The sequence below is a fragment of the Pinus tabuliformis genome, chromosome 3_1 (genome assembly GCF_031772625.1).
Source record: "Pinus tabuliformis cultivar Carrire ecotype Pingquan chromosome 3_1, CPIR1, whole genome shotgun sequence".
Taxonomy (NCBI): Eukaryota; Viridiplantae; Streptophyta; class Pinopsida; order Pinales; family Pinaceae; genus Pinus; species Pinus tabuliformis.
In genome coordinates, this window is record NC_142301.1 from 882,779,336 (window position 1) to 882,798,658 (window position 19,323).

Sequence of the window (19,323 nt, forward strand, 5' to 3'; positions counted from 1 at the left end):
TTAAATCAAACAATAGATCTCTTGCCAATCGTAGGTTCATGACATGCATGTGAAGGAATAAATCACATTAAGAAAATAGCATAATGTTAGAGGTAGAGAAAATATAAACATTAACACCATAAGCTACATATACAATGCATAACAAATTTGAAGGTGCATTCACCAATGACCTCTTTTAGCGGGTCTTGCATGAGTTGGATTAGTAAATCCCTTTACAACTTGAATTAACTTTGATTGAAGATATTACTCTTATCTCAACAAAACAATTAAGATTTGCAAACTCAAATATACATCTCTTTCAAATCCTAGCTACAACTGAACTCAAACTGATCGCTATCTACCTAATAGAGCTATAGATGAGAATATGTATACTAATAACCAATAGTATTAACCCCAAAAATTTTAGTTCCTCCTTCATTAGCCAAGGCATTTCATTGAGGAATGGGATCATGGGTGCATGATATTTGTTTGGTGCAATAATATATATTTTCTTAGAGGATTTGTGACACCCTTCTTTCTCTAAATTTACTGTGTTAAATGGATATTGTGGAGTTCACAATCATCTCCCTTCTTCTTGGGCAGGGGAGAGAGGCTTACTCGAGAAATCATGGTGCCAATCTTCTCACCAGTCTGCTACTTCAATGGGTTGTCATGAATTGCATAACCATCTCCCTTCTTCTTTAGAATGGATCATAATGGAATATACTCTACAACCCTAACTACTGTTTCATTTGGGTTACTAGGGCCATTTGATTGATGCCTTAATTCTTTGCTAGTGAAGCATTTCCTTCTTTATTGCATTGATGAACATGATTGGCTTGTCCTTTTCCTAGTTGTGGTTGTTAATGAGCATTGATGGTGGATGTGATGGGTCGTTAATGGAATTAAAGTAGTATCAAGTCTCATTACTCTCCAGCATGCACACTCCTTTTTTTAATTATTGTGAATTTTCAATCACAAACATTTGAAAACTTGAGATGCTAAGATCTCATATATGGAGCACAATTATAATTGCATAATGTATTGTGCACTAGTAATTTCACCTTTTTGAAGTGTGCCTTGGATTCTTGTTAAAGGTTCCATAATCCATTATGGGCCTTATCCTCAAGTTTATGATAGTGAAGGAAGTCACTACACATGAGCAAGCTATAAGATCTATTAATCACATCTGAAATATTCACGATTAAGTTCAAGATGCTTTGTGAAAGAGTCAAATTACACAACCATGGATAATTAATGCCCCCCACAACATAAATTTTGCATAAGAGATAGAGCATGGTTCAAATTCAAAATAACACTTAAAAGAGAAGGACAAAACACTTAAGTTGCTTATATTTATGCCATGCATCACCATTCAACAAATCAGAGAAAATTTGTTAAAGTTAGATCTACCAGCCTGCATGGGTATTCATCCATTATTTAGTATGAATTCTCTGGAACTCGAGAAGCCATCAATGAGAATGAATCTCAACTCTTAAAGAGATTTCCATCAAAGTTATTGCAAAGCTATAACAAGATATAGTTCTATAATTCATAGAGAGGGTAACTTGATAAGGGACCCTAAAACTTTATCAAATTGGTTTGATAATATAGTGGCTTTAGGATAACAAGTGGTAGACCTTATAGAATATCCTTAAAAACAATTCCTAACTAGTAAGACAATTATTGATTATCAACAACTCATATGTAGGCAAGTTTGATCCCATAAGGAGTAAGAGATTGACTAAGTCCATGATAAGAGAAAAATGCATTAGCAAGAAGCTTACCTAGGAAATTATTTGAAATATGAACACATAGATTTGGTTATCGAATCAAAGTTTTAAAGAAACATAAAATCATCAATGCATGATACACATTGTAGTGGTCAACTTTAGCGTAAATCAAAGTGGCATATTGATGACATGTTGCTGACACATTAATGTTTTTAGTCACATAGTTCTTATTTTAGAGCTAGTTGTGCAATCTCGACTTTTGGTCATGCTACCTCAATGTACACATTTTTGTCACACACATCTTTGAAATTAGCACAAGCAAATTGACCTATATGGATATAAAAACAAATAATTATCAACAAAATCCAAATACTCATGATATATTTTTTTCCTCTCATTCTTTTCATCTTCTTGATTTTATATGATTATGTACTCTAGAGAACATTAACATATGATAAACAAAGTGTTTCATATCTATTTAGATTATTTATACTTGACCCTAATGTGTCTTTTTATTTTTTAAATGTAATCTAGGTAGGTGAGTTGCATTAAATCATATAAAAAAAGAGAACACATGAGATATGTCCTTTATGTGTACTGGTCTGCCATTAGGGAAACTTGACTAGTCACATAACATAACTCTCTTTGACCACTGGAAAAGAATAAAATTGAAATAAAAATTGATAATATATTGTCCATTTAACCTACCATGTCCTAACTTGCTTACTAGTGGTCTTTCCTTATCAACCTTCAATTACAAAACATAATAATAGATTTTGCCATTATGAAAACTATTCAATAGAGGCATCTACTTAGATTGTAATAGGTGGGTTAATGTCTTCTTCTGAGTTTGTGAACTCCAAATTAGCCAATTTCTTGTTCATCTTTGTCACTTTGATATCTAGTCTTATGATTTGCCTTTGGGTTTCGTCCGTAGATTATGAATATGCTAGTAGCTTAGTTAACCCTAAATTATGAATGCTTTATTTAATTAGTTAATTAATTTTTTTTGGTAAAACATCTTATATTGTTCATATCTTGCTTCATATATTTATTCTGTTAATGTGAGTTTTGGAGTTGATATTTGTTTCTAAAATTATCATGTTTATGTTGGTTAATGTATAAAATCATATATATTTGGGTTAACCTTATTAATTTGTTGCGCCAAAAGATTTTGTTTTTTGTTTTTTTAAGTTTGACAGCTTGCAATACATCAAATGAGGATTACATAGACCAAAAAATGTCTCCTACTAGTTTTCCCAAAGGGAAACCAATCCAATAACATAAGTTCAGAGTCTTGAGGTTGTGACGACCTAGTCTAACTAGAGCATCTTGTAAATAAAAACTTATAAAAATAGGCTTGTTGTGTCATACCTTGACATACATCAACATGAGAAGGCAATAAAGACTACTAGTGTTGTAAGGAAAAAAGTCTGAGTCATAACAACTATTGGGTAGAATCTTTGGGCATCTGCGCTGGTTACTAACCTCATCAGAGGAGGAGATGTTGGTTGTTCCCCTGTCTGGAATAACAAGCTTGTGTTCGATATTGTCATTTTTTCCTTCAACTTTTCCAATATGATAGAATTCTCTTGCTGATTCCTCCTATACCTCCCCTATGTTGCTAACGATATTCACATGATGTTTAACCTTATGTTGACTTTGTGCCACGCTTGATGAAGTGATAGGAGCACATGCAATGCTCTAAGTATAGTGGGAGCTGCAGACCCCTTTCATGTGAGTTGGCATCATATCAAGGCGGGGGGAGGGGGATGCACACTCTTGGGCACTCTCCTTGGGGATTGTTGTGCAAAAAGTTATTAAGTATTGTGTATGCGGCTTATTATTATTACAAGTTATTATTTTTTCTAATGTAATCATATTTGGATCACCTTTCCTTTTAACCTATAATATGTTATCACTTACTTGTGCCATGCATGGGTGATATCATTTTTCAATGAAACTCTCATAGCAAAATTAAGGGATGCCTCTCAATATATATGAATAATATGTCTTTTAATGTGATGATGTAAACTAATATACATAGCTTAAAGGAAATTAAACAAAACATGTAATGGCATAAAACTAGCTAAATTTCCAACAATATTAATGATAACCAATTAAACTTACTCCTTGAAATATATTGATGACATATTTACTTAAATTATTAAATTATTATTTAAATGTTATGACATATATATATATACCAATATAAAATCTTAAATTTTGCGGTAAAATCATTATTAATGAACTTAATATTAGTTAACATGGTAAGTTCTTAATTAATCTACATTTGATCTTTAGTAAAAGCTGATCTTTAAAATCTTAAAATTACATATGAGACTTGAAACAATATATTAATAACTTTATGGTATTCATAAAGGAAAGTCATTCAAAAAACCGAAATCACTCTCAACGAAATAAAAAGGCAATTGATCTTAACACGACCTTGATTGTTATTCCATTATATATAGGGTAGTCCTTCGAGAGATTATCATGATAAATTACATAAGGAAAGCTAAGGAAAACTTAAGGATAAGGTGACGATATTGCATCGAAGTCTATGAGAGGATAGGCAGCTTGGGCTGCTTGTGGTGTTACCTGTTGCTTTGGTTGGGCATTGGCATTGCATTCCGAAAGATTTGTACAGGTACACACCACTGTTTTTGAAGCAGTGGGAGACGATAAAATTGCACTACGTTTGGCTGGTATCGTCCTAGAATGGAAGCATAATGTCCTATTTGTTTGTGTATTTGCAGGCAACAATGGCAACATTGCAAAATGCGAATGTCTTTCATAGAACATGGTCTTCCCTCACTCCTTGCCAGGTGCATTTTCTATATGAGCCTACCCACTTACTATTTTTTCTCAAACAATCCAAATGCTCTACATTGATTGATATAATACGCTGGGGATTCACCTCAACAGATTGGCAGTCCCCCAACGCAAACACACACACATATCGTGTATCTGTATAATGATTTTCTAGTTCGTGTCCTGAATCCTCCTTTGTTTACACAGGTGCTTTTGTTCAGACATAATTCTGGGGTTGCTTACAGAAGATTTACCCCCCGAGCTGTTAGAGCTTCTGCACAAGGAGAAAATGTTTACCTTGCCAAGCAAGGTACCTCTGCACCTTTTCCCCTTTGCAATTATAAATGCCTTACCTGAGCTAGTTCTGTGTTTTAGTCTAGAAATATTGCGCGATATCTCATTTCAAGAATGTCGAATTATGTGCAAATGCCTTTTTCATTGTCTGATTCTCAGAATTAGTAGGCGAGGCAGTTTTGAGTGTTCGTTTTTGGGCTGAATTAGTGCATTGAAAATATTCTGCGGTTTTGGAATATTATGGAGGATCATCTGAATTCTGATTCAGTGGATACTTTTCCTCTGAATTGGGTGATTTAGACTAGGGAGTTTAAAACAGAAATGATAAATTGTGGATTGACAGGGGGAAGGTGGTCAAATAGATCAAATGTTATGATCCTCTCCGCAGAGGAAAGGAATAAATTAGTCTATTGAAATATGAGAATCCCCCTTTAAACCTAACCGTATATCCATTAATATCACATGAAAACGGATCTTTAGCATGCCCTCTCCATTTTTCAAGTAATCAGTATGTTCCTAAAGTTCTGAAGAAGATGGCAAGAGTGGCAATTATGCTCGTTTTATTCAACCAAAAGAGCCGTTAAACGCCCAAAAGACTCGACATGCGGCATGTAAAGACACGTGATTGTAAAAGTGGAACAATAGCGCAGAGTTATAGTGCAGCAACATATTTCAGAGTATTTGTAACACCATGCTAGCCTTAAGGGAACTCAAATAGCTGATTATAGAGTTAAACAAGTGACAAGTTGTGGAAATCATCAAATAGAACTACATTAACAAAATATACCTTTTCAATGTTAGAACAATAAGTTCATCGCACCTTTGGATCTTTTGGAAGCGGTGAGTCAAACAATCGATAATCAGCTAGGAATGTCAACTGAAAGCTCGATTGAGTGGTCCACTAAGCACTTGCCTGGTCGGTTGGGTTGACTGGGGTAGCTGACTGGTGCACAGGTCGAGGTTGAAATCAAGGAGTTCAGTGTGCACCCTAGCCAATTGAAGTTGAATATGCCTTTTTCACATCAAGGGAGTTTAGTTACAATTTGGTATTATATAAGAAGGTTCTATGGATTAATTTACAATCATGGTTTTCACTTGTTTTTGTGTTTCGATGTATGTTGAGCAATGCTTAGTTGTGCTTCAATGCTGTAATGGTATCTGTAGACACTATTATCCCTCCTTATGGCAGGAGCGTTCACATGCATTTTTGATGAACAAGACAATTCGATGGCATTCTGATTTTTGGATGTTTTCACATTTTTCGAAACATATCACATGTCCCATGGCATCGGTCACACTCTTTGAAGCATTTTTGGGCTTGTTGTGCACATTTGGACCTTTTATTGACTTGCCACATGGGAGATTATGGAGCACTTTCTTAATTGGTTAAAATTGGCAACTAGGGCCAAACTCCATGTGGGTCTACTTATTCATGGCAGCTGATATTTTTTTTGGATTCCTGTCGTCAAGAGGTGTAGGATTGATTTAAAGATCCATCCGATTCCGACATGTATTCATGGAGATATGAATTTATTTGTGTTATGGGACAATTCATCAAGGTTGGCCAGCAACCAAATTACCCCCACATGTGCTCAATGTTTTAGTATAAAAAGAGGTGGCTTGCTAGTCATTTGCTCACACACTCTTCTTGTGATCTCTTCCTCTCCACTTGTCTTTGGGTTTTGGTGGGAGGAGAGATCCTAAGAGACAACGCTGCCCTAATGAAGAGATGCCCTAGATCTGAATGTTGCCATGGGAAAGAAGGATCTACGCAGCCCTAAAAGAAGATGACCTAGCTTCTAACGCTGCCCTAATAAACACAGTTAATGGAGGAAGTCTCAATGCATTCCCTAAACATAGACCCTAAGATGCTGCCATACACTGTCATATAAGGATGCCCTAGACTCTAACACAGTCATGGTGAAGAAGGCTTTAACACAGAAGAGAAAGGCATCTATATCGTTGGTCTAGAAGAGACCCTAAGCTGTCCTAAATGCAGGTCTAAGAGACCCTATGATGCTGATCTATGAAGACCCTAAATCTGCTGTCAATGTGCCCTAGCCGCAGGCTTGTGAGAAGATTTAATAGCAGTCATGATGGAGAACCTTCAACGCTGTTCTAAAGACTTTAATGTAGCCTTGGAATCACAGTAAGGAAAGGCATAACGTAGACACTAAGACGCTGTCCTTATATGCCCTAACGCTGTCCTAAAAGAGACCTCTATTCGCAGCAAGGAGAAGCCCTAGTCATGAAGGAGACACAGCTCTAACGCTGCCCTAAATACGGTCATGGAAACACAGCAAGGAGTGGGTAAAAACGCAGGTCTATAACAAACATCTAGACGCTGATTTAGGAGGGTCATATCATGCCCTAGCCGCAGAGAATAAGAGGGCTAATGACTGTATAAAGGAGGCCTAAAAAGACAGGTTCTCAATGCTGTCAAGAGAGCTCCATATACGCTGTCTTAAGGTGGCCCTAATCCGCAGCTACAGAGCTGCTGTCGATCTAGCCCTTAAGAAGGGTCCTGTAGCATTGACAACATAGTGATAGGGTGCAGCAATATGATATGATGGGACAGCATAGTAATAGGGTACAGCAGCATGAAAGTATTGAAGTGCAGCATGAATGATGCAGCGTGTGTATGATGGGTGCAACATAGTGCACAGTGATGGGTACAACAGTCATTGGTGCAGCATAGTGCACAGTGATGAGTACAACAGTGAATAGGTGCAGCATAGTGCACAGTGATGGGTACAGCAGTCATTGGTGTAGCATAGTGCGTAGTGATGGGTACAACAGTGAATAGGTGCAGCATAGTGCACAGTGACAGTGGTGCAGCACAATGATGCATAGTGCAACATGATGATGAAGAGTAGCATGTTGGGTACAACATGATGAGGTACAACTCAGTGATGGTGCAGCGTGGTGCAGCACAATGATGATGGACATGGTATGATGGTGCATCATGGTGCAACACTGTGATAGGTACTGCAAGGTGATGGAATCACCTGTGTTCGGATCAGCTACCTCATGTGTCATCTTCTTAGAGAAGATCTCTGCTCTTATTATGACAAGTCAAAATGTTGACTTCTGATGTGTACATACTATCTCTCTCTCTCTGTTGAACTATTGAAGAACATATAAGAATAATTGATCAAGGGTTTCCCCACATTGGGGTTTGTCCCTGGTTAGCGCCACATCTTGTGTCCTCTTGTCTTGGTTTGTCTTTTGCGATTTATGTTTATGTTCTATCTGCATTTTACTATCATGCTAAATGTGATTGCTAATCTGGAATTGACATTGAGCTAATATGGAAAATTGAAGTAAATTTTGCTATTAGCATAGAACATACCTAAAATTAACATGGTATCAGAGGTGAGGCGAAGACAAAGCCCAAGCAAGAGTGAAAGAGCAATCACTGAAGGCAGTTGGAAATGACAAAAGGCTCAATGGGTTCCTCATCCCTCTTCAAATTCACCAAGGGTGAAGGCAAAACAGAGAATATTATCCGAGTGGCGTAGTGAAAGCATCTGATGGCCTTGCTTGCAATAAGTTTGGCCATTATGCGAGGGAGTGTCCGAATAGAAGGGACACATCACTTGATGATGATAACAATCATTCCAGGGGCATCTTCAATGATCGAAGGAATGACAGGTTCCACAACAAAGGAAAAATGAATGCAGGTCATCAAGGAAATGGCCGACTCTTCAAAGAAAGCAAGGAACTCTAGGTATGAAGAATCAAATGTTGTTTCTGATAAGCTAAAGGAGAATTATCTTATATTGGCCCTCTCCACTACTTCTCCTCCAGACTCTTTGGGAATCTGGCTTGTTGATTGTAGTGCTTCAAGGCACTTCATCGGATAGAAGGAAGCTCTCTAATTTGGTAGAGATGGAAACAATCGTGGGGATTACACTTGGAGTCAATGCCACCTATCCCGGAAAGGGTGTAGGGAATGTTACCCCTCAATTGAATGAGGGTAACACGATTCATTTACAAGAAGTTCTTTATGTACCTGATCTCAAGAAGAACCTGGTGTCCATTTCGGCAATGGAAGTCAAAGGTTTCAAGGTGGCATTCATTGATGGAAAGGTACGTGTTTGAAAATGGAATTTTCAAAGATGCTTTTACTCATGAGTTCAGGGTTGGCAATTTGTGTCAAGTTGCAAGAAGTCCATTGGGGACCATGTCATGTGACACATCTCTTCAATGGCACCGGAGGTTTGCCCATATTCATTATAAGGCCCTACCCGATGTGAGTCAGATGGTGAAAGGGATGCTTGAATTCAAGAAGAGCATGGAGGTACATGTCCGAGATGTATCGAAGGAAAATCTTACAAGGGGACTATTCCCCTCATGTAGCAAGTCCATAGATTTGGAACAACCTGAGGTGTTTGAGGTTCAAGATCGAGAATCTCATGTATGTAGGTGGAAGAAAGCCCTCTATGGCTTGAAGCTAACACCTTGGGCTTGATATGAGAGGATTGACAACTATCTGATGAAGCTAAGATTCACTAGGAGTGAAGCCGATCCAAACTTTTGCTTTGAGGTTGTGGATGATAGACCTCTCATACTGGCACCTTATGAGGACGACCTCTTTCTAACAGGTGTCGAATTCCGGTTTTGGAATGGCGAACTGCAAGCGAGTGACTACCTCGATGGAGGTTAACTTTCAGAAATTATGCGGTAGTGATGCCAGACTTGATTTGTGAAATGCCTCTAAGTTTCATAAACTCATACTAGCATTGATGTTCTTGGTGAATTCCCGTCCGGATATATGTTTTGCAGTTAGCATGTTGAGCTCATATATGGTTGAGCCTCACTAGATTGGTGCCAAGAATCATTTGAGATATCTTCAGGGCACAATCTCTCATGGATTGAGATACACTGCCGGAAATGTGAAGCTGCATGATTATTCTGATGCTGATTAGGCAGGCAGTGTGGAGGATTGCAAGAGCACTTCTGGGTGCTGGTTCTCTTTGGGTTCTGCTTTGATATCCTGGATGAGCAGGAAGCAGAAGTCGGTTGCTTTGAGCACCGCTGAGGTTGAATACATTGTTACGAGTATGACCTCGTGTGAAGCTGCCTGGTTGAGGAAGCTCTTCAGTGAGCTGTTTGGACACATGCTGGATACCACCGTGATCTTCTGTGACAACCAGAGGGGGATTCGATTGTTGAGGAATCCCGTGTTCTATGATCGCTCCAAGCATATAGACATCAGGTACCACTTTATCTGGGATATGGTACATCAAGGAGCAAGAAGGCTCCATCGCATTGGTACTGATGTGCAGGTCGTTGACATTCTGTTGAAGCCCCTAGGAAAGGTCAAATTTGTGACTTTCCAAGAACGACTAGGAGTCGTGGAGAGACTCTCTCCTAAGGGTCCTGTATGATATGGACATTGAGCTCTGGGAGCTCCGGGGGCTTGGGGGTACATCTTGGAGCAATGAGCAACCATAGGGTGAGTGGTTCAGCCTTCCCCTAGTGGTCTGCTATGTAGGCAGGATCATTGTTTTAAGATTCGGCCGGCTCGGAACCGACTCGGCCGAGTTGGTCCGAGCCGGAAAAAAATTTCAACCCGGCAGAAAATTCGGTTTGGTCAGCCAAGTTATGACTGACCCGACTGAGTCATAGCATGACTTGGCCGAGTCAGTCATAACTCGGCCGACTCGGCTGGATCCGTAACTACTCGGCCGAGTAGCTGACAGTGGCCAGTGAACCATAAAAACACACCTTTTTTTGATTTTTTTTAAAATTTTTCTAAGTGTGGGGGACTCCAAAGGGGTTTATGAATTAGTTTGCTGGTCTTTGGGGTCCATTCCCCTCTCCCAAACCCTAGTATTTGATCATATTGCCCTACTAAGGCTATGCTATTCATGGTAATGTTAAATTCTTAAAGTAAAAGTGACATTCTCCTTAATCTTCATTTTCATCCTTTTACTTAAATTTTTAACATTACCATGAAATGACTCAGGATGTTTGAGAGTGGTTCCAACCTCATTGGATTTCATATGGAGAAAGTAGAATTTTAGATTTCATTCAAAATCCAACAGACTTATCGGTTTTTCAGGATTTCAGGATTGGGGGATTGCAATGTTTCCATTGAATTTTGTCATGTATTAGGGTATGGAACTCGTATTTAATCAAGAGCACCAATCCCTCTATGTACCTTGATGTTAGTGACATTGGTTGTCGAACTCCTCCGGGATTCGCTCCCAAACCGGGAGCTTCCGAAAATGTCGCTCCCGCTCCCAAGTAACACTGAGCCAGATGATGTTGGCAACTCTAGCAGTAGCCAGTAGTACTAGTCACAGACTTTTGTTGTAGAGGCCATTTCTAGCCTCCTTGGTTATGTGTTTTTGTTTTGATCTCTATATCATCATCGTGTATGTATTGGACAGTGCATTGGGTGCCATTTTAATATAATGGATATATTCATGAGCCTACTTTGATCATATTTTGTCTTCTATCTATATTCTAATGCTGTGTGTTTGGAAACATGAATGAAAATCTTTAAAATTATGTGTTTTTATAAAAAATAAATATTTAATGTATTTTTTACAACGACCGAGTCATTAAAATCGAGCCGGCCGAGTCGATACCGAGTCGGAGTCGACCCTCGGCTGATTCGGAGTCCGAGCCGGAGTTTCAAAACACTAGGCAAGATGAGTGGTTCCTCCTTCTCTGGCTGAGACAGAGTCATAGGGTGAGTGGTTTAGCCTTCCCCTAGTGATTTTTTGTGTACAGGGTGAGTGGTTCAACCTTCCCCTGGGATACCCTGGCGACATGTAGGCAGGATGAGTGGTTCATCCTTCTCCTACTGAGACATCCTACCCATGCAGTCTGGGACTCATGGGAAGTACCTCTCATCTAGCCAATGAGTAGGGAAATGAGGATAGGGACCATAGTAGTACCGATGGACGCATCGTGTTACTATCGTACTCCCTATGTTAGGATGATATTGATCTAGGATCAATTGGAACTGACTTTGGGTCAGTAAGAGTGATATAACTCACTCTCTTTTGGAACTGATTTCGGATCAGTAAGAGTGGTATGACACACTCTCTTCATTGGAACTGACTTCGGGTTAGTAAGAGTGGTATGAGACACTCTCTTCATTGGAACTGACTTCGGGTCAGTAAGAGTGGTATGAGACACTCTCTTTTATATGGGATTGACTTCGGATCAGGTTACGATGGTACGATACATTCTCGATCACTTCTTCTTCCACTTCTTCATAGTTCAGTAGAGCAAAGCACAGCAGTGCAGGGCATTGATGACAAAGATAGTACATTTTGGCAGATGGAGTTCTCCATAGTTGAGAGGGAGTGTTAAAATTGGCAACTAGGGCCAAACTCCATGTGGGTCTACTTATTCCTGGTAGCTGATATTTTTCTTGGATTCCTCTTGTCAAGAGGTGTAGGATTCATCTAAAGATCATCCGATTCCGACATGTATTCATGGAGATATGAATTTATTTGTGTTATGGGACAATTCGTCAAGGTCAGCCAACAGCCAAATTGCCCTCAAATGTGCTTGACGTTTTAGTATAAAAAGAGGTGGCTTGCTAGTCATTTTCTCTCACACTCTTCTTGTGATCTCTTCCTCTCCACTTGTCTTTGGGTTTTGGTGGGACGAGTGATCCTAAGAGACAACACTGCCCTAGTGAAGAGATCCCCTAGATCTGAATGTTGCCATGGGAAAGAAGGATATACGTAGCCCTAAAAGAAGATGACCTAGCTTCTAACGCTGCCCTAATAAACGCAGTTAATGGAGGAAGTCTCAATGCTGTCTTAGAAGAGAGTTCATGCCCTAAATGCAGACCCTAAGATGCTGCCATATGCTGTCATATAAGGATGCCCTAGACTCTAACACAATCATGGTGAAGAAGGCTTTAACACAGAAGAGAAAGGCATCTATGTTGTTGGTCTAGAAGAGACCCTAAGATGTCCTAAACGCAGGTCTAAGAGACCCTATGATGCTGATCTATGAAGATCCTAAATTTGCTGTCAATGTGCCCTAGCCGCAGGGTTGTGAGAAGATTTAATAGCAATCATGATGAAGAACCTTCAACGCTGTTCTTAAGACTTCAATGTAGCCTTGGAATCACAGTAAGGAAAGGCATAACCTAGACACTAAGGCGCTGTCCTTATATGCCCTAACGCTGTCCTAAAAGAGACCTCTATTCCCAGCAAGGAGAAGCCCTAGTCATGAAGGAGACACAACTCTAATGCTGCCCTAAATATGATCATGAAAACACAAGAAGGAGTGGGTAAAAACGCAGGTCTATAACAAACATCTAGACGCTGATTTAGGAGGGTCATATCATGCCCTAGCCACAGAGAATAAGAGGGCTAATGACTGTATAAAGGAGGCCTAAAAAGACAGGTTCTAAATGCTGTCAAGAGAGCTCCATATACGCTGTCCTAAGGTGGCCCTAATCTGTAGCTATAGAGCTGCCCTAGCTGCTGTCTATCTAGCCCTTAAGAAGGGTCCTGTAGTATTGACAACATAGTGATAGGGTGCAACAATATGATATGATGGGACAACATAGTAATAGGGTACATCAGCATGAATGTATTGAAGTGCAATGTGAAGGATGCAACATGTGTATGATGGGTGCAACATATTGCACAGTGATGGGTACAAGAGTCATTGGTGCAGCATAGTGCACAATGATGGGTACAACAGTGAATAGGTGCAACATAGTGCACAATGATGGGTACAACAGTGAACAGGTGCAACATAGTGCACAGTGACAATGGTGCAACACAGTGATGCATAGTGCAACATGATGATGAAGAGCAACATGTTGGGTACAACATGATGAGGTACAACTCAGTGATGGTGCAACACAGTGATGATGGACATGGTATGATGGTGCAACACAGTGATAGGTACTGCAAGGTGATGGAATCACCTGTGTTCGAATCAGCTACCTCATGTGTCATCTTCTTAGAGAAGATCTCTGCTCTTATTATGACAAGTCAAAATGTTGACTTTTGATGTATACATACTATCTCTCTCTCTCTGCTGAACTATTGAAGAACATATAAGAAGAATTGGTCAAGGGTTTCCCCACATTAGGGTTTGTCCCTGGCTGGCGCCACATCTTGTGTCCTCTTGTCTTGGCTTGTCTTCTGCGATTTATGTTTATGTTCTATCCGCATTTTACTATCATGCTAAATGTGATTGCTAATTTGGAATTGATATTAAGCTAATATGGAAAATTGAAGTAAATTTGCTATCAGCATAGAAAATACCTAAAATTAACAGTGCTTCAGTGCTGTAATGGTATTTGTAGACACTATTACCCCTCCTTATGGCAGGAGCGTTCACATGCATTTTTGATGAACAAGGCAATTCGATGGCATTCTGATTTTTGGATGTTTTCACATTTTTTGAAACATATCACATGTCCCACGGTGTCGGTCACACTCTTTGAGGCATTTTTGGGCTTGTTGTGCACATTTGGACCTTTTATTGACATGCCACATGGGAGACTATGAAGCGCTCTCTTAATTGGTCATTTACTTAGCTGATTTTCACCTATTGTGAAGGCCAACCCACATGTGTGGATGCTATGACAGTTGTGGGGTTACTTAAGAGCATGATATGAGGTAAAGGGGGTCACTTAAGTGGCATTTTGTTTTGAAGATATGACTTGGCACTAACTTAACACAAGTTTGATGATGTGGAGGTGACATAAAGGTCACCACTTGAAGATTAGTGAGCTGAACTTAAGGGGTCAACCCCATCTATTTTGATGTTAATATGAGCATTGAGGGTTTTATGACTTGTTTTTGAGCTTTGGAAGTCACTCCCATGCTTCATGGAGGTCCCTTGACCCAAGATATGGGCATGGGTCATCAATTCAATGATTATTCATGCTAGAAAATTGATTAGGGAGCATTTAATTCATCTTTTCCATTCATGAAAGTTACTTGTGATATTATGTTCTTCTTCTTTATTATGCTTATATTCTCATCATCAAATATATGCCAAAACAGTGAAGATCACAACCATACAAAAATGAACACAATATATAGGCTCCAAGCCAAGGAAAAACCCCTCCAAGGGGAAAATCTAGAAAAAAATTCTCTTCTTATAGAATCAACTTCAGAGGAGACTTCCAAGACCAAACCCTAGACCAGGCCTCCCACCAAGTACCAAGTCAATCAGCCAATCTCCAAGGATAGTGAAAAAATATTTCTTCAGGATGAGAGCTCTTCTAGCCTTTTGAGCTTGTCAAGGTCGCCTGCAATACCTCTTGCAACTTCGGACCTGTGGTAACCCTAGATACCCCTAGAGTATTCGCATGTGTGACCAGAAAAAGGCTAGATTTTAGACTTCCGAAATTTTTTGAGGCTTCTTTCTTGCTTCTCTATTCTTCCCTTTCTTTTCAAGGCCTTCGCACCCTTCTTTCTTGATCTGATCAAATCCAAGAGATGTGTAGAATTGATATCTCTTAAATGAGGTCAAAGCTTTCCTTTATATAGCCTTTCATAGGGCTTGAATTGTTGGAAAATTGATTAGGGCAACATATTAATTCATCTTTTCCTTGACAGTTATTTGTGAAATTATGTTCTTCTTCTTTATCATGCTTATGTTCTTATCTTCAAATAAATGCCAAAACAATTAAGATCACATGAACACAAGATATAGGTTCCAAGCTAGGGAAAAACCCCTCCAAGGGGAAAACCCAAAAGAACTTCTCTTCTCATAGAAACAACTTCAAAGGATTCTTCCAAGACCAAACCCTAGACCAATGCTACCACCAAGAACCAAGTCAACCACCCAAACTTTCTTCTTCAATGCAAGATAAGGTCTTCCAAGAGTAGTGAGACAATGTTCCTTCAAAGCAAGGCTCTTCTAGACTTTTGTTTCTCCAAGTGAAGTCTGCAACTTATCTTGCAATTTTCAGACCTGCGGTCAATCCAGAAACCATAGGCTTCTCGCACGTGTGAGAAAAAACATGCAAATTCAGACCTTTGATTACTTCAAGGGCTTGCTTTTCCCTTCCTCCCTTAGCCTTCTCTTGCTTTCCTAGGACCCTTGCATTCCTTCTTCACTACAAACCGAATCCAAGATGTGTGTGATGATGTGTGTGACAATAGGTCAAATGCTCTTCCTTTTATAGCCTTTCTTAGGGCTCAAATATCCCTCACAAGGCCGACTTCATGTAGGCTGGCCGACTTGGTTCTTAGGAGCCTTCTAGACATTTCCATATACAAAATATTTTTTCTTTCTTTGATACAAGTGCCTAAAAGGGTCTTTTACAATATAACAATGACTCTTTGACTCATGTAAACCCTAGGAGACCTAATGACAATAACTTGAGCATGAAACCCATGCTCCAAAAATAATTTTCTTTTATTCTTTACATCATTTTATTTCTCCAAATAAGATGACACGAGTCAAATGACAATTATGAGGACCAAAACTTGTGATATTCTTCAACACTCCCTCTTAACTAGGGAGGTATTCATAATTGTCCAATTGGTACAAGGAAAATACTCCCTTTGAAAAGTTCTCATAAGAAGAGTCGGATTGATAAGCCAACTGTAAGCATCAACATTATGATCAACCAACACTGCCTTTGAGGCCTAACTAGACAAGCTCTACTTTATTCAAGAGCATTATGCTGGGAGGCTTTACGTGTGATACCTCACTACCTCTACAAGGCACATACCCCATCTAGATGTCCACAAAGTATGTCCTTTTAGGACTATTCTTTATCTTGGATTTCCAATCTTGAATCATCAAAGAATATCGGTCCTCTACGACCATTCTTATCATGGACACCTGTCCTATCCTGAAAGAGTGTCGATCCCTTTCCTTTCTTTGATGTTCCATCCTCAAGGAAACCATAGATGCTTATCCAATCCTCAACCCTTCTTTCTTCAAGGCCTTCACTTAGACTTACCACTGTTAGTCCTGGTCAAGTGCATGACACATGAAGACAAGAATGCACACGTGATGTTTGACATCACTCCCTCTCAACCAGAGAGGATATCCCTATTCCCTTTTTTACTTGAGAATAGATCCTTGCTCCTATTCAAGGAGACTCCTTTACTCCCTCTCAAATCTAGAGGAGATTCCAGACTTCCTTTTTAATTTGGGAAGTCACCACCACAAGCCTTATAGCTTGTTTTTACAGCTGCATGGCTCCCTCTTTCCTTTACATCTCATTGTATTGAGCTTGCTTCTTTTCGTGGTATCATGGAGCAATCTTCTTCTTTTGATCTTATGACAGGTTTCAGGTCATTAATCTTGCACATCACTTTCATCTTGTCATTTTCGATGAAGGCATTATATTGAGCCTTCCCAAGTTTCCAGCTGGTCATAGCTTCCTCAAGAAAGTGATCTCCTTTTACGTTTAGGTTATCTTCTCCCGCTGCTACCTTTCAATCCCAAGATGAGCACATTCCATTCATATAGTTGAATTTACCTCAATTGACATCCTGCAACATCCTTCCAAGTAGCAAAACAATATGTTAACTAGATAGCCAACAATAAATATTAACATTAGACTCACCTCATTGTGACAACTTTCTCATCATCAACATCTTCAAGGTCCATTTCCATATGATTCTTCCTTCACGCATCAGACTGTCCAAGGATCGAACTTGATTACCAAGTTCCCATTATTTTCTAGAGACTATACTAGATGTTGATCATTAATAAATATATTCTAGCGAGAAAGTTCTTAGCATTTTATCCATTCTAGAGTAAGTCAAATTCATCTTCTTAGGCATCATATAACCAAATGAAAGATTCACTATGCATATGACCAACCATTCTTATAGGATTATGTGAGTCCTCCCCGAAGGTTACTTTAAACATGCATTCTTAATCTTCACACAATCGTCTAGCTATTTGTATTCTACAATGAGCTTGTAACTTGACCAATTGTATTCCTTCATCCTATACTAATCTTGTCTTAATGCTTCTTCCAAGAGCCTTCCAAGATGATGACTCTTACATGATCATGATGATCCACCTTAGCAAAATGACTTCCTCTAACATAATGTTAGACAATGTATGGATGAACACTTTTTCCCCAGGAAAAAATCGGTAACCTTTTATTAAAAAAAATGAAAAGTTACACTAGCAGATGCATTGAAGCATTTCCATAAGCTGCCCATCTGGGCTCGAGTGCTTTTGCACCCCCAGCAACGTTAACAAACTAACGTGCATTAAGAAGAAGAAAAAAGGAAAAAGAAGAAAGAAGAAGGGAGAAATAGGGGAAAAACTGGAGTCCGGAAGAGAAAACTCAAGTTTTTCTCCCCTTTTTCTTTTCGACCTTGCGCCACTCTCCTTGAGTGGGCTCGATCGAAGCTATGACTAACTGTGTTTCTACTTTCTGTGAGGCTGTTTCCTTGTCTGAATCTGAAGTATCTGAGTGGTGATGCCGTTTGGTTCCTCCCATACTCAGATCCTCACTTGCCTTCTCTGCCTGATTTGAGTAAAGCTGTGTAGCCTTGTTTTCTGATGTGGTTTCCTTCTGAGTCTCCATTCCTTGAGATACCTCAGCATTCTCTGCAGAGATCTCTTCCTCTTCTGCTTCTGATTCTTCGTCCTCTGAGTTAGGGGGGGGGGAATTGCCATCCTTTCCTCTGCTTCCCTTTCTGCTTCTTTTTACTGTTTGCTTTCTTGGCTTCTGGACATGTGCTTTGCAGGTGTCCTGTCATCCTGCAGAGCCTACATCTGAAAGCAGTATTTTCATAGTCTAGTGCTTGCAGCCAGTTTTGTTGTTTGTAGATCAGCCTTATGTTGTCCGGCAGCCCTTTACTTAGATCTACTTCCACACAAATGCGTGCAAAAGTGTAGACCCTTTCATCAATCCTTTCCAGATCTGTTTTGATATATTTCCCTATGCTGTTCCCAATTCCTTCCAATACTCGTTCACTCCAAAAGTGAAGGGGAAGGTTATATAGGCGGACCCAGACCGGCACTTTGGATACAGTCATTTTGTTTGGATCGAAATCTGGAAACCATGGGGTCATAAACAGCCCCGATGTTCCCCAAAACCAAGGCCCAACACTGAAGATTGTATTTCTGACTTCCGTGGATGCAAATCTAACTATAAAAAAACCTTTGGAGCATAAATGTATGTCACATTCCATGGTCCAAGTGGTGAAAATCCAGTGAAATAGATCCATTGGTTTTGGCCAAAAACTGTTAAAACGGCAGATTAGAGCCTGCGTTTCATAGGACTTAACGAAGTCATCAAGCCCTGTAGAATCAAAATTGAGGGCTGGAGTTTGCCCTAGCTGATCTACTATGTATGGCCTAGGGAGCAGATCTGCATCTTGCAATCCCCCTTCTTTGGTTGCAGCGACCGAAACAGTGTAAGAACCTTCAGATTCCAACCCTGCCGCGTCCCAGTTTTCTTCTCTCCTTTCCCCCGTGCCATTGCATCGCGCGTTCTGGGTATGGCACGTTTGCTCTCCGCATTTCCCTTCGAACACCGGCTTTAAGCTGCCGCGCTTCAGATCTG

The 19,323-nt window shown here is 39.7% G+C and overlaps 1 protein-coding gene across 2 annotated transcripts in view; it reads left to right on the forward strand.

Moving 5' to 3' along the window:
• The first annotated feature begins 4,204 nt into the window (after window positions 1-4,204).
• Window positions 4,205-19,323, forward strand: part of LOC149190430 (psbP-like protein 1, chloroplastic) — a 253,185-nt gene continuing 238,066 nt past the window's right edge. The window contains exons 1-3 of one of the 2 annotated variants that reach the window (XM_089412148.1): window positions 4,205-4,362; window positions 4,472-4,540; window positions 4,734-4,836. In XM_089412148.1, coding sequence (XP_089268274.1) covers window positions 4,478-4,540; window positions 4,734-4,836 — 166 coding nt within the window. In that variant the 5' untranslated portion in view covers window positions 4,205-4,362; window positions 4,472-4,477. Of the gene's footprint in view, window positions 4,363-4,469; window positions 4,541-4,733; window positions 4,837-19,323 lie in introns of both variants that reach the window. The other variant, XM_089412149.1, reaches the window with a different exon arrangement.